General features: G+C 40.6%; 1 protein-coding gene across 6 annotated transcripts in view; it reads right to left on the reverse strand.

Moving 5' to 3' along the window:
- The window catches only part of tpk1 (thiamin pyrophosphokinase 1), a 148,852-nt gene that overhangs the window by 3,133 nt on the left and 122,631 nt on the right, over positions 1–23,088 (reverse strand). For 2 of the 6 annotated variants that reach the window (XR_004634545.1, XM_034706638.1), the window contains one exon: positions 15,980–16,116. The exons of the other annotated variants lie outside the window; for them this stretch is intronic. Coding sequence is in view for 1 of the 2 variants with exons in the window: in XM_034706638.1 (XP_034562529.1) it covers positions 16,100–16,116 (17 nt within the window). In the remaining variant the exon portion in view is untranslated. Of the gene's footprint in view, positions 1–15,979; positions 16,117–23,088 lie in introns of those variants that run through there. 6 annotated transcript variants of the gene reach the window in all.

A 23,088-nucleotide genomic window follows, 5' to 3' on the forward strand; every position in this document is an offset into this window, starting at 1 on the left:
GGCCGATGTTAAGACCTGAACGTGGATGAAAATGTTTAACGTTAATTCTCCACAAAACGACTAATATGAACACCTTTGTCATGTAAGAAAAAGTAAATCATTTTTAAATCAATAAAATTTTCTTTAGATCGACACTACAAACAACCTGTTTGTATCTTTAGCTGGTAGCCGGGTGGTAAGTGGGATAATGTTTTAATAAAGCTTATAGTTAGATCTGCCTCAGGCTTGGACCAGCTCTTAGTTATGCTGCTATAGGCTTAGACTGCCGGGGGAACTGACACACTGGGATCCTGTCTTTCCCTCTCTCTCCTCTCTCTGTCTCTTATTTTAAGTCTTCCTGTCCCATTAATGTTACTAACCCTACACCTTTCTGGATCTCTGCTTCTGTGGACGTGCCAGACTCCAGCTGATACAACTACTCCTATCCGTCTCACCACTATATCTCTCTCTCTTCATCTCCCTCTATCCCTCTCTCCAACACGGTCTCAGCAGATGTGTGTCTAACATGAGTCTGGTCCTGCTGGAGGTTTCTGCCTGTTAAAGGAAGTTTGTCCTTGCCATTGTAACTTGCTAAATGCTGCAAAGTGGCAGTGCTCTGCTCATGGTGGATTAAGATGAGATCAGACTGAGTCCCGTCTGTAAGATGGGACTGGATCTGATCCTGTCTTGATGTTGGGTCTTTGTAATAATAGAACATAGGGTACGGTCTAGACCTGCTCTGTTTGGAAAGAGTCTGAGGAGAACATTTGGTGTGATTTTTTGCTATATAAATAAAGATTGATTGATTGATTGATTGATTGATTGATTGATTGATTGACGTCACATGTTAACCTCTCTCCTGAGGTCATCTGTGGCGTGCTGGATGCAGCTGCAACACACAGAAGGATGAGGAAATTCTTAACATGTGAGCTTATTTCTAACGCTATTTTTTGAAGCACCATAAATTATGGCTTTATTCCCACATACAGCATCCAACCAGAAACACAACCTGACTCTCAAAGTCTCATCCTCTCCTGTCCCTTCACAACAGCCATAGAAAATGTTGTCTCTTACCAAACGGGCTGCAGAAAACTAAACTGTTTCCTCGTTTGATGCTCCACAGCTTAAATGAGGTCGCAGTGCGACCACGACAATCACTACAACAGCTATAGTTTGAAATGGCCAAATGTGCACTTACAGCTTTATGTGGCGGCAATGAAAAAAAGCCAAGCCGAGGCCTCTGTGGTCCTTTCACGTTTAAGATAACAGAACATATTTGATCTGAAGCCTGTGTTTGCTCTGACTGAATTGTGATACACCTGCTGGGCTGGAGATGAAACTTTGTACAGCAGCATAGTGTGGATTTTGTGCAGCAGCAGAGTAAATGCTGGAAGTGACCTTATTGTTAACAATATTAGCCTTGGTGTGTGCAAGTGTGTATATGCAGTATTTACAATGATGTTTATTGACTTTCCAATCTGTGTAAGACTTCAAATTAACAATAACAGAGTATTTCTCAAACGCCTTAAGACAAAAAGTCAAAGCTTAAGAATTAATCTATAGCATACATAAATGATTGATTAATTTTGACCCTGAACATGGGTATAAAATAAAACTAGTGCACGCTGTACTTCGTCTGTAAATATAGAGCATAAAAAGCCCCTCTAAGGAATTTAAATAATTACATGTTCAGGAGAATGTATCTGTTTTTACAGATCTGCAGTCATGGAGCAGGATTTTGGCATCAGAAGTGTTGTGATTTTCATTTATTCAGAATAACAGACTGTGTGGAGAACAAACAGGGAGGAACGTAATCAGCTAAACAGCATCCTAGAAGTGACAGGCAGTCATCCAGTTCATTAATGATTTATGACTCTGCTCTAAGCCTTGTGACTGACTGGTGACGGGGGTGACGAGGACTTTTTTGGACTGTGTAGTAACAAGCTGCTGGTTTTTCTTTACATAAAAATGAACCCTGCATAAGAAGACATGTCCTCTTCACTGACACTGAATTGGCGTTATCAAAAAGGCTCAAAAGATGACACCCATGCAGGGAAAGATTAGGGGGGACCAACGCAGCAGAGCCGCCACAGTAGCGGCATACGAGGGAATTATTTCTGAGAATTCCTCAAAATGTAGAAATCTTTTATTTGATCTAACAGCTTACCTCTAAAATCTAACAATGTTTATCCAATAGGGTCAACAAGTCTTATTGGAACAGTGGAACAGCCTGCCGGAGGAGCTGGAGATATTGAGAGTTTTAAACGTGAACTAAAAAAATATTTATTCAGTCTGGCTTTTATGTAGGGTTCAACAATTGATTTACTTACTTTTGACTATTATATTGATTTTAATGTTGTTTTATTATTTTATTAATTTTAACTGTTTATTTTATTTGTATTTATTTATTCATTTGTTAAATGTATCTACTCAATTTTATTGATATGTTTAGCCTTAATTTTATCTCCAACTCTTATCCTTACCCTTTTTAATGTATTTATTTTAACTATCTATCTAATCTAATTCTTAATATTAATCTGATGCTTTAACTTATTTTAATTACACATATGTTATTGTTGTTGGTGTGCATTAGTCTCTATTTTACAATCCATTTTTGTTTTTTTAATATGTTTTGCCATAATTTTATTTCTGCTTATTTCTTGTTTTCAATCACTGTAAAGCTGTTTGGGTTGCATTTGTCTTGTATGAAAGGTGCTATATAAATAAAGCTTGATTGATTGATTGATGACTATTATGCTGGGTTCTTTATTTCTAACATGTATTCTGTTGGCTGGTACTTTTTTTGGGTACAGTTGCCAAATTTACCTAACTTAAAAAAAAAAAAATATGACTTTAGAAAAGCATTTCTCTTTTAAAGTACTAGAAGAATTAAGCTTAACATTCGTATATGTTACCCTTATGTTGTGTTACTCTTTGAAGTAAAATTGATGATTCAGAGGATTATAACATCTGTGTAATATCTACGAATGTAATGGAGAGAGAGAGAGAGAGAGAGAGAGAGAGAGAGAGAGTGTGTGTGTGAGTGTGAATAAACACACTTCATGCCACCGCTGCATGAATCGGGTCCCAGTTGGGCCACCCCAGTTGAAAAAGTCTGGACTCAACCCTGACGGGTGACCTGGATGTAGCTGTAGGCTCTAACATAGCAGCAGTTCAAGGAGAGATATAAATGCCTCTATCATGCCTTGTCTGCACCATATAATGCACAGATGTGGATTAGTGGGATGAAGCCGTTCCCCCCTCTAGTGGACACAGAAGGAACTGCTCTGTTTTTTGCACAGCTGCATTGGCTTCACTTTCACACACAGGCGGTTGCTGCTTGGCATCAGTGCTCTGATTTAGCTGAGCAGACAAACAGCCTGAGAGTGGAGCTGCTGAGTCGTGTCTAATGTGAAAAGGCCAAACTCACCTCAGGGCCTTCACACCTGAAAGGTTTCTGTTATTGGTTTACTATTATCTGCCTGCGTGTTTTTTTAAAGTCTGTAGAAAATGAAAAGATGAAACAATGCTGAGTGAATTCAGGATATCTACATAACGCTGCTTTCTTTGTCTTAACGGTCTAAAGAGGTTTTCTTTGTTTTAACTCAGACAGGAACTTTGTGAAGCTCACATGTTTGTGTCTTCTTCTGAAGCCCTCCGTCTCTCAGCTCTCTCACCCCTGGCTGCTGTGAGCCCTGACTTTACTTTTCCCAGCCATCTTGATGTAATTATCTGGGCTGCCTGCCTGGTGTCAGTGGGCCATAAGCAGTGTTTGAAATGAGTCGGAGGATTAGCGCTCTGAGTGGCACAAAGCACAGCTGTAGCTAGGTGGGCCTGATGAGGTTGTGTTTCCTCCTGTCAATCATTTCAACCCCATTAGTGACTCTATTTTATTTTCATTTCAGGGACTAGCAATGCCATCTGCTCTACCCAATATATTGTTTCTGGATGACCTTAAAAGACATCAATTTGTATCTTTCATTGCACTCAAACAACAAACTATAATGGGATTGTCATTTTCTGGAAGTCAGTTAATCTGATGGTTGTTGCTGTGCAGTAAAAATGTGCTATAGATCTTATATCACACATTATTTGTCATAGCTATGACATAAAACAGCTCTGGGGTAGTCAGGATAGGTTAACAGGAAAACTAGCTTGATACAGGATTCAGTTTTTCCATCATATCCTGTCATACATCTGGATTTAAAGCTGGGGTTGGCAGTCTGGGAAAACTAGCATGAATTTGAATGTAGCATTTCCTCATGACTCCGTCTAATCCCTCCCCTCCTCCCTCAGAGCTCCTCCAAAACGACCATATGATGGTGACTGATTCAAAACCGGTCCTCACCAAAACATTATCATAGTGAAAGTTAAAAACACAAATAAACATGGCTGCTGTTAGTACTCACAACTGTCATGCTAGCATTATCCAGTTGTACTGGTGACACGATATCAGGAGAAAAGTTCTAACACGTATATAATACTGTAACAGCTCTGCTGTTTGTTAAACCTGTTCAGTGTAGATGTTCTTAATTCCTACAGTGTTGACAGTCAGTGAAGGCATCAGGAGAGGTGTAGAGTGTGTGAGCGGGAGAGAGGAGAGACAAGAGGAGAAGTTCTTCATTCATTCAAACATTGATTGTTGTTTTGTTGGTTGGCGTGATCACGGCCGACAGTGACCGGTTATTAAAACTCAACGTGTTCATGAATCGGCTCGTCATCACTACAGCGTCCGGGGAAATGTACGCACAGGAGGCGGGCAGAACAGCAGGACGGGATTTGAATGGTTTAAAATTTTGGCACCTAAAAAACGGTGATTGGTTGGTGTTTTCCCAGGTTTACTCCGGCTGTAGATAGCAGCTTTTCTTCGCTCTTTTTTAAGAACACATCATGCATTGATTGCCATCAGGACATAAAGATCATTTTAACCAGTATAACAAAAAGTGTATCTAAATCTGATTACCAACCCCAGCTTTAAAGCTAGAGTTTGAGTTCTTTGCAGTCGGGATGTCAACTCATCTGTTCAGGTGAGCAGTTAGGAGGAGAGATGACACATGAAAGGAAATATGGTGGACAACCAGAGAAGACAGAGTCTGGTCCTGCTGGAGGTTTCTGCCTGTTAAAGGAAGTTTGTCCTTACCACTGTAACTTGCTAAATGCTGCAAAGTGCTCTGCTCATGGTGGATTAAGATGAGATCAGACTGAGTCCTGTCTTGATGTTTGGTCTTTGTTAATAATAGAACATAGATTACAGTCTAGACTTGCTCTGTTTGGAAAGAGTCTGAGGATAAAATTTGTTGGGTGGCATATAAATAAAGATTGATTGATTGATGTTTGAGTAAAATGTATTTGATGTGTAATTTAATTTTATAGTTTGACCCATGTTCCATCTGTTTTAATGGAGGTGGCGGGCATTAAGATCTATTCATAGCATGAAGTCTTGTAAGTTTAAAGCAAGGCTAGTGCTACTGTATGTATGTACAAATGTCCACTCTTAATAATGCTGGTGTATGATACCAGACTATCACTCTCTATATTCCAATACATTTCTTAATCAGGTGTGTACATCTCCATCCTTCATACTTTGTTTGTAAAGACATTGTTTCTCCACACAGTTGTTCATCACTTACAGAAAAGAAGAGCAGGAACAAAGGCAGTCTTAGTCTGCTGTGATTGCAGTATGTTGTTGATTGGTCCTTGTTTTTTTGAAAGCTATTAAAACTTTAATAAAACAAACTTCAAACAAGACACTCATAAACATGAACTCTGGTTCTGGAAATGGAATACAACTAAATACTGAAATCATTTCAAAGCACTAAGAGAAAAGTTGTTTCCTCTTGTAAAGAATAAGAAGACTGATTAATCATTAAAACCTGATTCAGCACACACAACACCTCGAACATCCCTCTGCAGTCTATTAACCCAAACCACCGACTGATAATTGCACTGTTTCAACATCCTCCAGAAGAGACACATGAAAAGCATTAAATAATAACAATTGTATGAATATGCAGAAATAATCACTTCATGCAAGGGCGAAAATGAACACAAAGGAATAAAGAGGAGAAAGAATGGAGCGAATCATTTGTCCACAGGCGGCTGCACGCACATCAAACAGGGACAAAAACTGTGTTCTGCTTCAAAGACTGCCACACAACAGGCATGATATTAGGCAAGAGTGACTCAGAACAGAGAGGAAAATAAGCTCCATGTGAAGCTGGGTTTGTAATAATGGAGTCAGTACACAGTACAGTGACCACGCTATGGGTGGATGAGAATAATGTCCCACTGTGTTCAAGTGTTGTCCTGAGGTTTTTGCTCTACAGGCTAATGTGCCGCCACCAGCTGAGCCATGAAGGCTGCCTCCGAGCTGGATAAACAGAGAGACGGTGAGCAGATACTGTGATATTTAGTGTTGTTTATAAGTGGTCATGTATGCTTTCCAGCTTCCTATCCAAGAATGACAAATTACTGAGTGCTGACTGTGTGGTAATAAGGACAGCATGTCTACATCTCTCATTGTGAGATGTGAAACTGCAATCCTGCCTCAGTGCGTGCTGACATGTTACACTGGTGGAGTTGGGTCATATGCAGAACCAATCTGACTGGTGGAGCAGCGGGACTGATGTCACACCCCTAAATCTAACCAAAGTACACATTTATCTAACAGGTAAAGTTTAAAAGACCCTCAGGATGCTACAGTTCACCGCAGAAACGTTTTTCAAGTAGATTTGAAGTGAATACTCATGGTTGTGACTCTCTTTGTTAGTGTTTGTCAATTTTCTCTGAAGCTGTCAAAGTTAACACATTAATAACACATTAACACAAATTTATTTTGAAGCCACTGTCTTTTGATGTGTAATTAACAGACGCACGTTCTATGATCTTTAATGTACAGCTTGTGTCTCTGATCGGACCCACGGCTTGCTGTAACATTCAAAGTCAGTATATTTTTGTGTTACTTCATTTTTAGTATCAACTATTGTCTTTATGTGTCAATTTAGCATTTTTTATCAAACGCACATACAGCTTTGAATGTGAAGAATGACGCCCAAATGAGGGTGCATACTTTTGAGAGCTCCTCCTAGAGTTTTTCTCCGATTCAGTCCAAACAAGGCACATTCTATAGCCGACATATTGACGATTAAATTAGTGTTAAAGGAATTCTGTTCAGACAAAAATTGTGGGTGTGGCACTCTGTTAAGTTTGGAGCTTTTCTTGGCAATCTGCCCAAAACTTGGAACATTTGCACCACCTAAGCCAGTATATACTCTCAGATCTTGCTTTCGCATCGTGTGGTGGCAAATATCAGGCGGCGGTTTACATGTGGCGGCTGTTTACATGTGGCGGCGGTTTGCATGTGGCAGCGGTTTGCCTGTGGCGGCGGCTTGCGTAGGCGGCGGCTGCAGGTGTGCGAGTGCCAGTTCATCGCCGCTTGCGGCTTTAATTTTTAATTATTTTTTGATATTAGAAAACTATTTGGGTGGAGACTTCAAATATGTTTTCTGAGTTTTCTGCCACTTGTATATTGTTCATCTTTGTTCTTTTTTTGTGTGTATCTTTTTAATTGTTGCAAATAAATAAACATATACAAGTCTAGAAATGATATAACTGCAGAACCTGATAGTGCCACAAGGTTGAGCCTCCTTTCTGTGTTGTTCATATAGACCTCTTTACAGCCTCGAAAAGGTGCGTGTGCATTTTGCCAACGGAAGCAGCGTTTAGCTCCGTTCATTCAGACGAGTTAGCAAGCTTTAAACTTTGAATTAAAACTGTTGGCAGCATCAGAGTGTCTGGTTGTTCTGTGGTCGGTTGTCAGAATTCATACTCCATCACCAACTCAGGCTCTCCCGTATTCAGACAGGTTTACAACCGTTTACGAGCAACCAGTTCTATGGTGATAAGAGTGACGGTGTTAACTGATGACGTTCAACCAAATGTGTCAGTGATTGTGGCGATTACAGCAGCTGTTGAAACATGAAAAGGGTCCTTGCACATTAATCCTAGTTCATTTTGTGTTGTAATATAGAAATAAACTCATCAGATACGTGTTTCATGAAAAACTAAAAGCATTTGTGAGAGGCACACTCGGCTGACAGACACTAGCTAACAAGGTCACACTTTTCACTGAAACACCAGCGGCACCTGTAGCTGTGAGCTATTAAATCTGTTCTTTATCCAACCTCGGTTCATCAGGATTGACTTTAATTAAATAATATTAACTGCTGAACATCTGAACTCAGATTTCACAGTGAAAAAGTTGGTTTTGTGCTGAGGTTGTGACCAAATAAGACAATTCAGACACAATCTGGAGAGGTAACCAATACGTTAAAGCTTTACAGGTGCACTGTGCTGTCCGGACACAGTTTTCTGGCTTGTTTGTTACGATCCAGGTCTCAGACTTAGCAGTCTGTTATGACCCAGGTCTGAGACGTAGCGGTCTGTTATGACCCAGGTCTCAGACGCAGTGGTTTGTTATGACGCAGGTTTCAGACGTAGCGGTCTTGTGAGCTTGTCTTTGGCGTGGAGGATTACTTATTTCTAGACACAGTGTATGTCTTGTCATGTCTGTACATGTCCACAGATAATGAAGTCTCAGGTGTGGACTGACTTGTGTGTTTAATCTCTCTCTGGTGCTCATGCTGGTTTCTCCACTAAAGACATCCGTCCACTAAATATCCATCCACTTTCTGACGTCTTCTATCCACTCACTGATTTCACACAGAGCTGGAAGTCGTTTACTGTTCGTCAAACTGACTTTGTTTAGGTAACAATTGTGGCTTCAATGGTTAACTCCCTTGCGTAGCTTGGAAAACTATTGTACTCCTTCCGTTACCAGGATGCGTGCGCAGCTAGGTGGGCCTGATGAGGTTGTTCTTATCCATGTCCTTATGCTCTAACTGTGGCTCTGACCATGAGATGACTCTAATCACGATAATTTGTTGCAGGTTATACCGATGTTCTCCCGCTGATGTATGACAAGTGAATATAATACCTGACATTGTATGGTTGATGTTAAGTTCTGTAGAATAGACTGCTGTGTGGAAATCCAAGGGAGTACATCGGTTATACCACCCACATGCCGAGCTAACAGCTGATGCTCCTGACGTCTCTGTTACAAACTATCCTGCATGGCCTTATTTTCCCCATGTGAGCTGAGACACAATCACTCAGTGTGAGATGATTTGCTGTAAGTGTGAAGGATCCAGGGAATGATCTTTGAGTGAAAAATGTAACTGACTAATGTAGGTTGTTGTACAGTGTGTGTCCGTCATTGTGATGCATGAGGTCATTGTTTTGAGTTCAGCTGCTTAATAAAACAGGGGATGTTTATTAAACCTTTACAGGTGTAAAGTTGGACTCTACATTGTGTTAGTATCACTCAGTAATGTCACACTCAGGTCAATGTGCCCATCAGTTGTTACTTGTTGGGCTTGCGTTTGCATTGTTATGCTTTGAGTTCATTTTTGGAGGATTCAGAACCTTTGAGGTTATTCTGGAGAATTGTCTGGAGAGTGTTCGTCATTGTTTTGGATTATTGCAATAACAGTAATCAGACATTTCAATAAAGCAAGCATATTTTGTCCACCCCCATGTTGTTGAGAGTATTAAAAACTTGGAAAATGTGCCTATAAGTTATATTTACAACAGATAAAATTAATTCATGATTAATCAAGAGTGAACTGACAATCAGTTGATAAAATGTAGTGTTTGACAGCCTTCATTTTCTCTTCTTCTTTAAGCCTCTAAAACACAGGAAGGAGCTTATTTCATCAACAAAGCTGTCAATGAATCAATTTTAACATTAAAAATAACTCTTGCACATAAATTAGTATGATAAAAACTATAGTGACAGAAAGCATGTTTCAGAGAAATCTGAATTCTCTAGTTTGACTCATGTCCCATCTGTTATACTGGAGAGCTTTAAGACCTATACTGCAGGCAGCCACCAGGGGGAGCTCTAAAAGTTTTGGCTTGGTACTGATGGGTAAATGAACCTACAATTCATGAGGAAAACATGAAAGGCTTAAATTAAATAATCTTTTGTGATATCCTATTAAAGCTTTAGTCTCTGTTCTTAACACTGGCTCCATTTTATGTTCCACTTTGTCTTTACTTGAATTATAATAATAATAAATAATAATACATTTTATTTATATAGCGCTTTTCAGAGAACTCAAAGACACTTCACAAATAGCACACAATAAAAGAAAGAAAATAGAAACAAAGTGGATATAAAAACTAGGGGTGACCCCAAATAGTCGAATATTCGACGATTCGTTCTAACGAGTCTTAAGGCTGATTTATACTTCTGCGTCTCCCCTACGCAGCAGGGGCTGACGCGGACATGAGCCCCACATACTTGTGCGTTGATGTGCCCCTGTCGCGCAGCAATTCTCCGCCGAAACGCCTGAGGGCAGTTCGGTCTCTCTGATAGCCGGCCGCCCGCTTCCGGTCCCGCTACGATCTCTGTTTACTTTTCCACAGAGTTTCAGAGCATGTTATGTTAATCTACAGCTGATACATGTTGCTGTTTATCATACAGACATGATTACATGAAGAATAGAGAGGAGGAGATGAAATACACGGCCGATGTGCGGCCGATGTCCGGGATCCCGGAAGTGTTGTAAATGCGGGAAAGACAAAGCCGACGAGCGGACCAATCACAGAGCTTGCGGTCCGCGTCGGCTCTACGGGGAGTTACATTTTGGAGGAGGTGCACGTCAGCTACGTGCGTAGGCCACGGTGTAGGTACGGGAGCTACGCGGACCCCCGGCGTAGGCTACGCCGTTGATTCAACGCAGAAGTATAAATCAGCCTTTAGTCGACTGCTAATCTCATAGTCGAATATTTGCATATGTATGGAGAGAATATTGTGTCTTTAATATGCAATCAAAAATAATGGATTTGAGAACAAAAAACAATTTTGCAAACAAAATTATGATTTGAAAAATATGAAATAATGCTATGAATAAAGGAAATATATTTGTGATTAAAAATGTATCTTTATAAATCCACTCTTTTTTTGTTACAAACAAAATTATTATTCTCACGAACCACAGATTCGTTTGCGTTTCCAGTTTTTGCGTTTGCGTTTCCAGTTTTTGCATTTGCGTTTCTACATAACTGTCATGGGCGGGACCTCCCCTGAGAGATGAAAGAAGCCTCCTGATTGGTCAGTCTCACTCAGAGAGACGGTGTGACAACTTCCGCCCCAACAAGTTGTTGCCGTGAAGGGAGACATATCAACATCGAGAAACAGGTACGTTTTGCGTAACATACTTGTCTATTTTCTGTCTTATTGGTGCTATTAAGGTTACACTTGTCGTTCGTTCTTCCAGTGTTTTTTTTTCCCCTAACCGTTTTGGACGGCGGTATCAGACATTAACACTTAACACGCTGTGTGCTCGTCATTAGTGACTGACTTTATTACCGCCCGGCTTTAGTGACAGTTATCCTAATTTCATAGTTATCGGCCTGTTTATAAATAAATAAACGAACTTTTTCATTAGATATACTATCAGAACAAATCAGGAGGCGTGTGTGTGGATTGTTGAGGGGTCATTCCTCCTTTAAGTTAAGTAAAAAGAAACTAAAAGCATAAAAGGGGCCATATTTTCACTGATCTTCAACCCTTAGGGTTTGATCATGTTTTATTTATCACTGTCGCTGGCACCAGAAAGCAGCATCAGGAAGCAGTTTACTGAGGTAACTGTTATTATGAGCCGGGCGGTAATAAAGTCAGTCACTTATGACGAGCACACAGCGTGTTAGGTGTTAATGTCTGATACCGCCGTCTAAAACGGTTAGGGGAAAAAAACACTGGAAGAACGAACAACAAGTGTAACCTTAAAAGCACCAATAAGACAGAAAATAGACAGGTATGTTACGCAAAACGTACCTGTTTCTCGATGTTGATATGTCTCCCTTCGCGGTTTTATCGACCTACTGGTTTCTACGCTAACTGGTTTCCATGATCCAGCTGTGTTGTATTTACTTACAGACAGGCGCTGTGTTCTGCTTCAGACACAAGATTCGCCACACATTTACAAACATATTAACAGAAGTTCTTGGGTCTCATCTCACATCTACTGAAGCAACAATGGTCGGATCAGTGAGCAGTGCATCACAGCTACCCACGAAAGTCATTAAATATGTAAAAATAAAGTATTTTCAAACTTAAACAGAGTTGGATTCGTTCCCACGAGAGCAAAATATGATTAAGTCAAGAGACCGCTACCTAAGCTCGTGAGCCACGAAGCTCACATTAATTCAGTGATTCTGACAGGTATCAATCAACTACGTCATCATCCAGGTCACAGCCAGGGAACATGTTAGTCTGTGTTCACCTGAAACAACTGGTTTCCTTGAGTTCATATCAGGAAATACTGGACCATGTTTAGCGAAAGTTTCCTCCAAACTTCGGCCTTATTAACCTCTGAACTGCAGCACACTACTACACCTTACTCTGTCACAGGTAAATACTTTATAACGGTGACCATCTAACCCACAGAACTCGGTTAAAATACACCTTTAGACGGTTTACGTGGAGCCGTGGGAACACAGTGCAGGAGGAGTTTTCAAGTCGTGTCTCGGTTAGAGTCTACTGCAGGAAGAATAACTCCGGTGAAGGAATCACAGGATCACAGACATCTACAAAAATATATGCAAAGACGAACAAAAACACAGACTCGATCTTACGCGAACAAAATTCACGAGTCCAAAAGTCTCATTCCACAAACATAACCACTATGCCACGAACTCTACTGAAATGATATAGCTCTGTCACTGAAATATTATACACGCTCACGTGGGGTAACATTTTGGTCTATGCTCGTCTAAAACAACAGGTTACTCTGTGTCTGTGTGAGGAAATACCTCAATATATTTAGTAAGGTGTTTGTAGGTAGAGATGCTTTATTAGCTGCTGCCTTACAGCACACTTCAGAACTACACATATTCACAAAGGCAAACAGTGACGAACATCAGGTAAAGTGTTACCTGGCGTGGAGTTCAATAATGTTTTAAATAGTGATTATAAAATACATTGCGGAGCAACACTGTCCTTTGTCTTTTCTTAGCTGTATTTTTGTAGATGTCTGTGATCTTGTGATTCCTTCACCCGAGTTATTCTTCCTGCAGTAGACTCTAACTGAGACACGACTTGAAAACTCCTCCTGCACTGTGTTCCCACGGCTCCACGTAAACCGTCTAAAGGTGTATTTTAACCGAGTTCTGTGGGTTAGATGGTCACCGTTATAAAGTATTTACCTGTGACAAAGTAAGGTGTAGTAGTGTGCTGCAGTTCAGAGGTTAATGAGGCCGTAGTTTGGAGGAAACTTTCGCTAAACATGGTCCAGTATTTCCTGATATGAACTCAAGGAAACCAGTTGTTTCAGGTGAACACAGACTAACATGTTCCCTGGCTGTTACCTGGATGATGACGTAGTTGATTGATACCTGTCAGAATCACTGAATCAATGTGAGCTTTGTGGCTCACGAGCTTAGGTAGCGGTCTCTTGACTTAATCATATTTTGCTCTCGTGGGAACGAATCCAACTCCGTTTAAGTTTGAAAATACTTTATTTTTACATATTTAATGACTTTCGTGGGTAGCTGTGATGCACTGCTCACTGATCCGACCATTGTTGCTGCAGTAGATGTGAGATGAGACCCGAGAACTTCTGTTAATATGTTTGTAAATGTGTGGCGAACCTTTTGTCTGAAGCAGAACACAGCGCCTGTCTGTAAGTAAATACAACACAGCTGGATCACGGAAACCAGTTAGCGTAGAAACCAGTAGGGCGATAACAGCGGCAACAACTTGTTGGGGCGGAAGTTGTCACACCGTCTCTCTGAGTGAGACTGACCAATCAGGAGGCTTCTTGCATCCCCCAAGGGAGGTCCCGCCCATGACAGTTATGTAGAAACCCTTTTTTACAGTCTATGGTAGAAACGCAAATGCAAAAACTGGAAACGCAAACGCAAAAACTGGAAACGCAAACGCAAAAACTGGAAACGCAAACGCAAAAACTGGAAACGCAAACGAATCTGTGGTTCGTGAGAATAATAATTTTGTTTGTAACAAAAAAAGAGTGGATTTATAAAGATACATTTTTAATCACAAATATATTTCCTTTATTCATAGCATTATTTCATATTTTTCAAATCATAATTTTGTTTGCAAAATTGTTTTTTGTTCTCAAATCCATTATTTTTGATTGCATATTAAAGACACAATATTCTCTCCATACATATGAAATGTGGATCATTCCATTCAAACCATGGGGGTGCTCAATGTCTAATTTTACATTATTTTCCTGTTTCCTGTAAAAATAGTGTCTCATTTAGCCTATTTTGATATAAATATAGACTTATTTAATGTAATTCTGAGAACAGCTCTTGAAGTGTTAAATCTCCTTAAAGTGGTAATTAAATCTCCCCTGGTAATTAAAGGTGGACTCTCCCATTTAGCAGGACCTGTGGAGCAGACGTACCTCAGCTGGCCCTTTAAATCTTTCTAAGTTCATAGCAGCTCAAAATGTCAGAAAATAAAACTTCAGTTGATCCTAAAAAATAGTGATGAAGATGAAGAGCAGCTTCATGAAGAGGACTGTGAGATCAAGGATTACCGGACCACACAAAAACTGTACGGGGCCAAAAGAACGAGCAGGGATACCCAAAGCTGCGCAAAGCCTCAAAAACAATCCACAGCATCCTATCCACCTCCACACCATCAGAGAGGATATTCTCAAAGACAGGATTTACAGTCAACAGAGCAAGGAGCGCACTTCTGCCCGTACACATGATGGTTTTCCACACGAACAATTTGCAAAAGACTCAAGCCGACAAAGACGCGATGAAAGACTGTTTTAAAAGGTTCTGTTAAGAGATTTAAAAACCCTTTAGCTGGTTCAGGTTTGATTTTGAACATTATACAAATGTTTAGTCTTAAGTTGGACAAACTACCCTCCGCAGTGCTGCTCTCCTCTGTGTGAACACTGTTTAAATATCTCCTGATTCCTTATTCTATAACGGAGCGTTGTTCCATGTTTAACGGATGGTGGTCTTATTTGAGTTTTCTCTCCTTCATCACCTCGTTGTTTTTGCAATATAGATTAAAAAAATCTAAGTTTTATACTTATAATATTCTGTTGTCCCTTTTACTTTAAGCTACGAGTCTCTTAATTGTAAATGGTTATGTGTAATATTGTCATGCGGTCACCATCATGCAGACTTTGGGTCAATAAGGAAAAACAACAAACATTTGACTATTCGTCGACTATGGGCAAAATCTGATGAATCAGATTCGACAAAGCAAATCCTTAGTCGGGCTCACCCCTAATAAAAACATTAACAGTTAAAAGCAGTTCTGAAGAGGTGTGTTTTGAGGTGGGATTTGAATGTTTGTAGGTCAGTGGAGTTGCGTATGTGTTTGGGGAGGGAGTTCCAGAGGGCGGGGGCACCAAAGGAGTATTAAAATGTAACTTTTCCCTCAATGTGCTGGTGGTTGTTTCATTCAATCAAATCTTTTAAAATCATAAACAAGTAGTCAGGATAAGGAAGGTAAGCCCAATGAATCTATTGATAGTCTAAGACTTTTAACTTTGTTGTATTTGTATTCTTTATAGAAACTATTGAGATCCAAAACCTCTTCTCACAGAGATTTGATCTGATTTGATTTTACTGTCTTAGATTATTTTTGTACTTTTACTGCCCTTTATTAAGAGGACAGGAAAGTAGATGGTGCAGTAAATTTTGGAAGAGAGGGAGGGGATTGACATGTGGTGAAGGCCTGCAGGTCGGATTTTGAGTAAAGTGGGGATGAGATTTAATCTCTGAGTCAAACCAGGCATCCCTTCTTTCAGGAAGTCCTGGTAAAAGGTAACAAGAAAGGATTCTCTTCAAAATCTGTGCTTGATCATCCATGATGGCAACAACCCTAAAGGTTAGGGACTAAGTTATGAGGGGTTTGGGTTAAAATAAGTCAACAGTGAAGTAATAGACATTCCTGTTTATTTATTTTAGAGGCACAGATCTGGCCTTGTAGTTAAATTGTGTGGCCCATGTATGCAGGCTTTAGTTCTCGAAGCAGGTTCTCTCTCTCTCTCCAAGGTTCCTACTCTGTCCTTTGTCCTGTCATGTAAAAAAACAGTAATACAAATTATAATGAATGAACTTAAAACAAATAAAGAAAAATGTTATAGTACCCAGGACAGTGCCAAAAAATGCTGCAAAGGCTCCGTGAATATAATAATGTATAATAATGTAATTCTATCATATAAGTTTGATTTAGTTATTATATTAAAAAAGAGAGGACAGAACAACATGAGGATGTTTTCAGAAACAGTGATTGCTCGGACAATTAACAAAGCTGCCACCAGAGGCAGCAGAGCACTATGAAAGGGAGAATAAGTAATGTGCAACAGGAAGGCGACCCACATTTACTACCACACATTATCTCTGTCTGCCTCTTATACACACATCCATTAACTAACATTCACACACGCACACACATGCGTGTGCGAGCTCCTTACCGAGTACAAAAGGCTTTCAGATGGCTTCATTAGTAATCCCCTCCTCAAAGCTGATACCGATCAATAACGGCCCCCATTGCAGAGGGGGCCGAAATGAGCGTCGCACCCTCCAGTGACAACAATGGAGATGTTTGCTGCCTGTAATTGCATTTCCAGCGCCACAGCCGAAAGGGGCCGTCAGCTGTAAGTAGACCGTATTTACACAACAAATTACCCAGGAGAGAGGGTGGGCGAGGAGAGAGACTCACAGGCAGATACTGCACACTGCTGTGGACAGGTAGAGAGGGAAATTATGGGCGTTGGGTCCCATTTTCAGAGAGAGGGAGAGAGAGGACTGTTGCTGCTCCTTTTTTCACTCAAATCTAAAAAAATAAAATGCTCTCCAAAAAGTCGAGCAAGGTGCTGTGTGAAGCTTTTTATAGTGCTTGAAGTTCAGTATCAAAGTATCTGTGCTGCATCAGTGTTCAGTACTCAGAGTGAAGTCAAAGACACTGGCCTCCATGTAAAGATATCATTTATCATAATCCATTAAAACAGCAACAACATGCAATGTGATCTGCTACAGGCTGGTGTTTACACGTACCTCATTTGAAAAGTTAACGTGATGAATACCTCTCTCACCTCAAGGTCTAGCTTTTCAAACCAATGCATTTGGCATTATCCCTCATCAGTTCAGTCACTTCAAGCCTCTTTCACATGAGCTTCTAATATTTTTTAGAATTTTTCAGGAGCTGGAAATTCCCTGTTCAGTTTCCCCTGTCAGACGAGAGGTGGGCCGTGGAGAGGGGGCATGAGAGTTTGGAGGCAGAACATGATATGAAAGCACTCTGCAGAAGCCACAGTGTTTACAACATGACGGCAGCAGGTGAAGCATGAAGTGCTCTAAAATCTACTGGTAGATTCTGGACTTGATAAAACACAGAGGACCAACACCAGCAGATGACATGACACCCCAAACCATCACAGACTGCAGAACCTTCAGAATGAACTTCAAACACCTTGGACTCTATGTCCCTTCCTCCTGATTCTTTGATTTGCAAATGAAATAAAATTGACTTCCATCAGCCATCCTTTTTCAGCAACTCCTCATCATCACCCTCCTTATCAAGTCAGCAGTCTTCCCTGTGATTATGGTTACATGTGCTTAAGCAGAATAATGGCCAAATTCCACCAGATCTGTGTCCTGTCTGTCTCCAATCCATCTCCAATCTGCCATGGCACCGGATCTGATTGGTTTCTATTCTAGTCAACTTGTTAACTTCCTCTAATCTGGCAGGTCTGAGCCCTACAGATCAGGGATGCAAGACTTTTATTTCTGCCGCATGCAGGAGCATGACGCATCAATCTCAACAGAGCAGATGGAGCGGGACAGGAAGTCAGGCACCAAAACAAAATGAAAACATCCGGTTAATTTTCAGAATAAAACACTCTGTGTTATCACCAGATCGTATTTCACTTAACTACAACAACAAACTGTCATGATGAGCGGAGCCAGGCCTGGAGTCAACAGGTCAGAGGTTTTCAGAGGACCAGACAGACAACATGGATCAGGAGAGGAGGAGGAGAATCATTAATTCAGTGATTACCTTGGTCACATGACTCCAACTGTCCTGCCCTGTGCTACATAGTGCTGGGCAATATTGAAAATGATGTTATTACGATAAAACATTTCAGATCAGTTCATATCGATAGTTATCACGATAATTATCAAATCATGATTTCACTTAAATCTAAAGTCAGATTTTTGGTCCTGAGTGAAAGTTGAAGACAGTTTGTTAGTTTGTATCTGGATTTAGTTTTCTGATGAACTTCTTGAATCCATCATTTCTGACGATGCTGACAGGAAGCAGGTCTTCAATGTAAGATGAGATCTTTGTGAAGTTTTAGTTTGTAGATTCTTATTTTTCTCAGATTGAGGTTATTTTCATAATTTAAGTTTACAACAAAGATTTATCAAATAGTATTCTGTGTATCAGTTTATAGAGTATTGTTTTAGTTGTGCTCTCCCCTTTAAGATTATCACGGGCTATGGCAGAGTGATGTTGTTTCCCACAATGCAGTGAATGCATCACAGTTATTCAGCGTTCAGTTATCCTACGGTCGCGGTGGACATTAAACGTGTTAGAAATGCACAGCAGAATATGTCTCTGTGCTCTTCCTTTACCCACACCCTGAAAGTAGATTTAATGAAGTGTATTAAGTTAAAAATTAACTCAGAGTCGACACAGTATCAGACTAACGACTCTGCTCCTCTGAGCTGGTAGGTTTTGAGTTTTCTTCAGTGTTGCTGTCGCTCATTCCAGCTGTGTTTACTTTCCCGCCTACCTCTCAACCTGCGACATGATTGGCTGTTCAATGCTGTCTTCTTCTTCTATCTAATATTGGGTGGCAACTAGCGTTTAAGGCTCACTAGCGCCCCCTCAATTTTAAGTGGCTGGGGGGTGTAATTACAGGTGTATTTATATCACATTTTTATCAAACTTTTTTTATACTTAAATCGAGAAAAATTATATCATGATAATTATCGTTATTGAATTATCGCCTAGCCCTAGTGCTACATTCTGAAAATGTAGCAGATGGGTGTTGAGGGACGAGAGAGCACAGAGCTGGACAACAGCGGACCTGGTGGCAGCCCGATGTAAGAGATACATGTGTTAATTCTGTGTCAATAATAATGATGAACTCAAACTCAAAATGAAATACTCTCACTTTGTTAGATATTGTTTTCTTAGCTGCAGGCTGTAATTATCAAAAACAAAAAACACTTCAAAAATTTTAGTTCACACGTAATGAGTCTAATACATCACGCCATAGCACAGAGACAGCATTATTACGTGTTTTTAATGATCTGCTAGTAACTGTTGACTCTGGAAACCCTGCCATGCTAGTGCTCCTCGACTTAACAGCTGCCTTTGACACTGTGGATCATGGGATCCTCTTGGCACGACTGGAGCAGTGGGTGGGCATTACGGGCTCTGCCCTCTCTTGGTTCCAGTCCTACCTCTCTGATCGGAGTTTCTCTGTGCAGCTAGGTGAATTCACCTCATCCTCAGCTCCTCTCACCTCTGGGGTCCCCCAAGGCTCCATTCTGGGGCTGAATCTCTTCTTGCTCTATATGCTGCCATTGGGGTCAATTTAAAAAAAATATAACGTTTCTTTTCATTGTCATGCTGATGATGTCCAGATCTACCTGCCTTTAACCTCAAGATCCAATGATGCTGTTAGAAATTTGATTGACTGCCTGAACGATGTTAAGTCCTGGATGGCTGCAAACTTTCTGCACTTAAATGATAATAAGACAGAAGTCATAATGTTTGGATGTGGTCCAGCTGTCTTTCCAGCTGGTTTTCTGTCCCCCCTTACACCAAACATCCAGTCATCAGTCAGGAATCTTGGCGTAATATTTGATGACAGGCTAAAATTTGATCGACAGGTAAGCTCAGTTGTTAAAAATAGTTTTTATCACCTGAGGATTTTATCAAAAGTAAAGGGATACCTGCCACAAAGAGAGATCTTGAGACGGTAATCCATGCTTTTATTAACAGTCGACTGAATTACTGTAACTCTCTGTATTATGGCCTGGACCACTCATTATTGCACCGCCTGCAGCTGGTACAAAACGCTGCTGCCCGTCTCCTCACTGGAAAACGTAAGCATGACAACATATCCCCCGTCCTAGCTTCGCTGCACTGGCTCCCGGTTGCTTTTAGAATAGATTTTAAAATTTTATTGTTTGTTTTTAAAGCTCTTAATGGCCGAGCCCCCCAGTACCTGACCGAGCTTCTCCAATATCATGTCCCTGCCAGGACACTGAGATCATCTGGTCAATTGCTATTGGTCACTCCTAAAACCAGGCTTAAAACCAGAGGTGAGCGAGCCTTTGTGGCGGCTGCCCCTCGGCTCTGGGACAACCTGCCCCAACAGATCCACTCTGCAGGATCAATCGAGATTTTTAAATCCTCTCTTAAGACACACCTCTTCTCCCTGGCTTTTAATCAACATTGAGTGGACATCTGGCATAATCTTAATTACATTTTTCTATTCTAATTCTATCTTATTTTATTATACATTTGCACTGTTTACGTATTCTAGTATTGTATTTTAGTATTGTATCGTATGCTATGTTTGTCATTTGTGCTGTTTTTGTCCTGTACAGCACTTTGGTCAACTCCGGTTGTTTTAAACATGCTCTATTAATAAAGTTTGAGTTGAGTTGAGTTGAGAAATGTTCAGTTTCTTAATTAACTGATGGGAAATATTGAACTTTTCATGATATTCTAATGCTCTGATCTGCACCTTTATGTCCACACGTATTTCACTGACATGGAGATCAAGTGAAGAAGAAGAAACCCTGGAAGTAATCCGCCTTCAACACTTTCATGGTATAATTTTTGGGTTCATCTAAAGAGTTAAACTTCACCTCAGCATAAAATGAGATTGTTCACTCTGATTAAGAATTTATACGGTGCACTTTTTCAGTTCGGTCTGGTACAGCAGTTCTAATTAGATTAATAGACTCCATGTGAATAAAGCTTCTGTCGCTGTGTAATAAGATACTGATTGGTATCAAGGCCAGGCAAAGCTGCCCCTCCAGTCATTCAGCACTCTGTTTATTTATGCTAATCTTTTATAATCACTTGTAATGAAGGATAAAATCTGTCATTGGCTGTAAAATGTGACACATAACAACTTAAGACTAACACAGAGTTAGTCTCTGTGATCCAGGTACTCCAGCATCTTCTCTGCACATTATCTGTGAATGTGTTTCACATCACTCACGTGTCTCCTTTTAACCAGACATGTCATCCAGAGGCAAATTGAACTCACTCAGTCAGGGTGGAAGAGCCTCCACTCCTTCAGAGCAGTGTGCTATCAAATTTTACCACGCTTCACAGTCCGAGAGAGAAAATCATTTTCTATAAATCATGTTTGTTCAATACTGAGCTGTCCAATTACTGAAATGAGGTGAATGCATGACTGTGTTTTCGCAGAAATTCTTCTGTTCTCTTGCCACCTGCTGAAGGCTACTGTAAATTATTGAAATAAATTGACTTGTACTTGTTTAAAGTAAGACAGGAGATTCAGAAAGAGAAACAGAGGAATACAGAAATGTAACAGGGCCTGCTCTGATCTAAGGAACCAAACAATTTCAGAGTGTCTATTGTTTAAATTAAGAAATGATTGAATCTTAAGCTCACAGGTGTCTTCAGTTTGCAGACGGATGAGGCTCAGATTTCAGTTAATGCACAGTTTATATTATTCAGCCAAGTAATATCTTACTCTAACAAAACAAAAAGAAAGTCCTCTTCTTTAGAGGTGGAATCATTTTAAAGAAGTGTACACGAATGTCTAAAAGAGTTGAATTGTTTCAGTCAAGTTTGATCCCACAGGGAGGGATTGATCAGATTAAATATTCTGAAGATCACACCCAGGAGTAAAAAGCGATTCTGAAATTCAATGATCTGAAAAATATGTTGGTTTTCCTCCAGAAGTCATGAGTTTCATTTTAATACAGCAGCGTCCTTCGCTCTCTCTCCCCGACCTCCTTATATTTAAGGCTATTTATTGGTCATGACATGAGCCAAGGCGAGCACTAGCGCTGTTAGCACCATCTGCTGTGCAACGATAGCTGCCTCCATTAAATGTTTATGACGGCGCCGCTGAGTTTGTGGAAGAGTGTGTGGTGACAAACACTGCTGTGGCTTGAGTTGACCTTCAGATAAGAAAACTCGTCTCTGCTGGGGATGTGGAATCAGTCAGCGGAGGACTAAAGTGAAAACAGACGCAGGAGAAATTGTTTAAGTGCAATGTGTTTGTGCAAATGAAGATCCTCTTATTAGTGCTTGAGATGAGTGTGTTTGTGCAGGACTGTGTGGTCATAAGAAATGCATATTTGGTCCAAAATATGTAAATGTGTTCGTGCATTCCTCTCTGCCTCGTTGCTAGTCTGCATCTCCACTGGGGGTACTAGCAGCAGTTCACATCAGGCTCCTCGTCGCTCCCCCCGCTGCCCCCTGCGTGTGATGTGCACAGCACCAGAAATCTACAGATCCATAAATAAAACCATAAAACAGCAGTTTTCCCTCCCGCTGCCACACTGCACCACTACAGAATACATAGACTTTTCATTTCCCCTCTCTAGGACCTTGGTAAGTGCAAACGAAGGAGAGAGGGAAATGAAAGGCAAGAGAGAGAGAGCGAGGAGGGGGGTAAGAGGCGGTAGAAGAGAAGAGAGTGGCAGTGTTATTATGTAGCAAGGTGTAGCAGAGGAGAGAGAGGCCCGGGCCGGCACATGTAGGAAGTGATATGAGAGAAACAGCAAGACAGAGGAGAATAGATTAATTTTCTTTGGACTGAAATGTCTGAAAAGAATGAAAGAAAAACACAATGTGAGAGAAGAGGCAGAAAAACAGGCCAAGAGAGAAGATATGAAAAGAACAAGAGAAGGTCAGGGAGCGTGTTTGCATCTCCAGAAACGGAGGGAAACGGAGAGATCTTGCAGTAGAGATGTCTGCCTCGGGCAGGGACAATGGGTAAGACCTCACTGAACCGAGTTTGTCAGACACATCTA

The sequence above is a fragment of the Notolabrus celidotus genome, chromosome 17, assembly GCF_009762535.1.
Source record: "Notolabrus celidotus isolate fNotCel1 chromosome 17, fNotCel1.pri, whole genome shotgun sequence".
Taxonomy (NCBI): domain Eukaryota; kingdom Metazoa; phylum Chordata; class Actinopteri; order Labriformes; family Labridae; genus Notolabrus; species Notolabrus celidotus.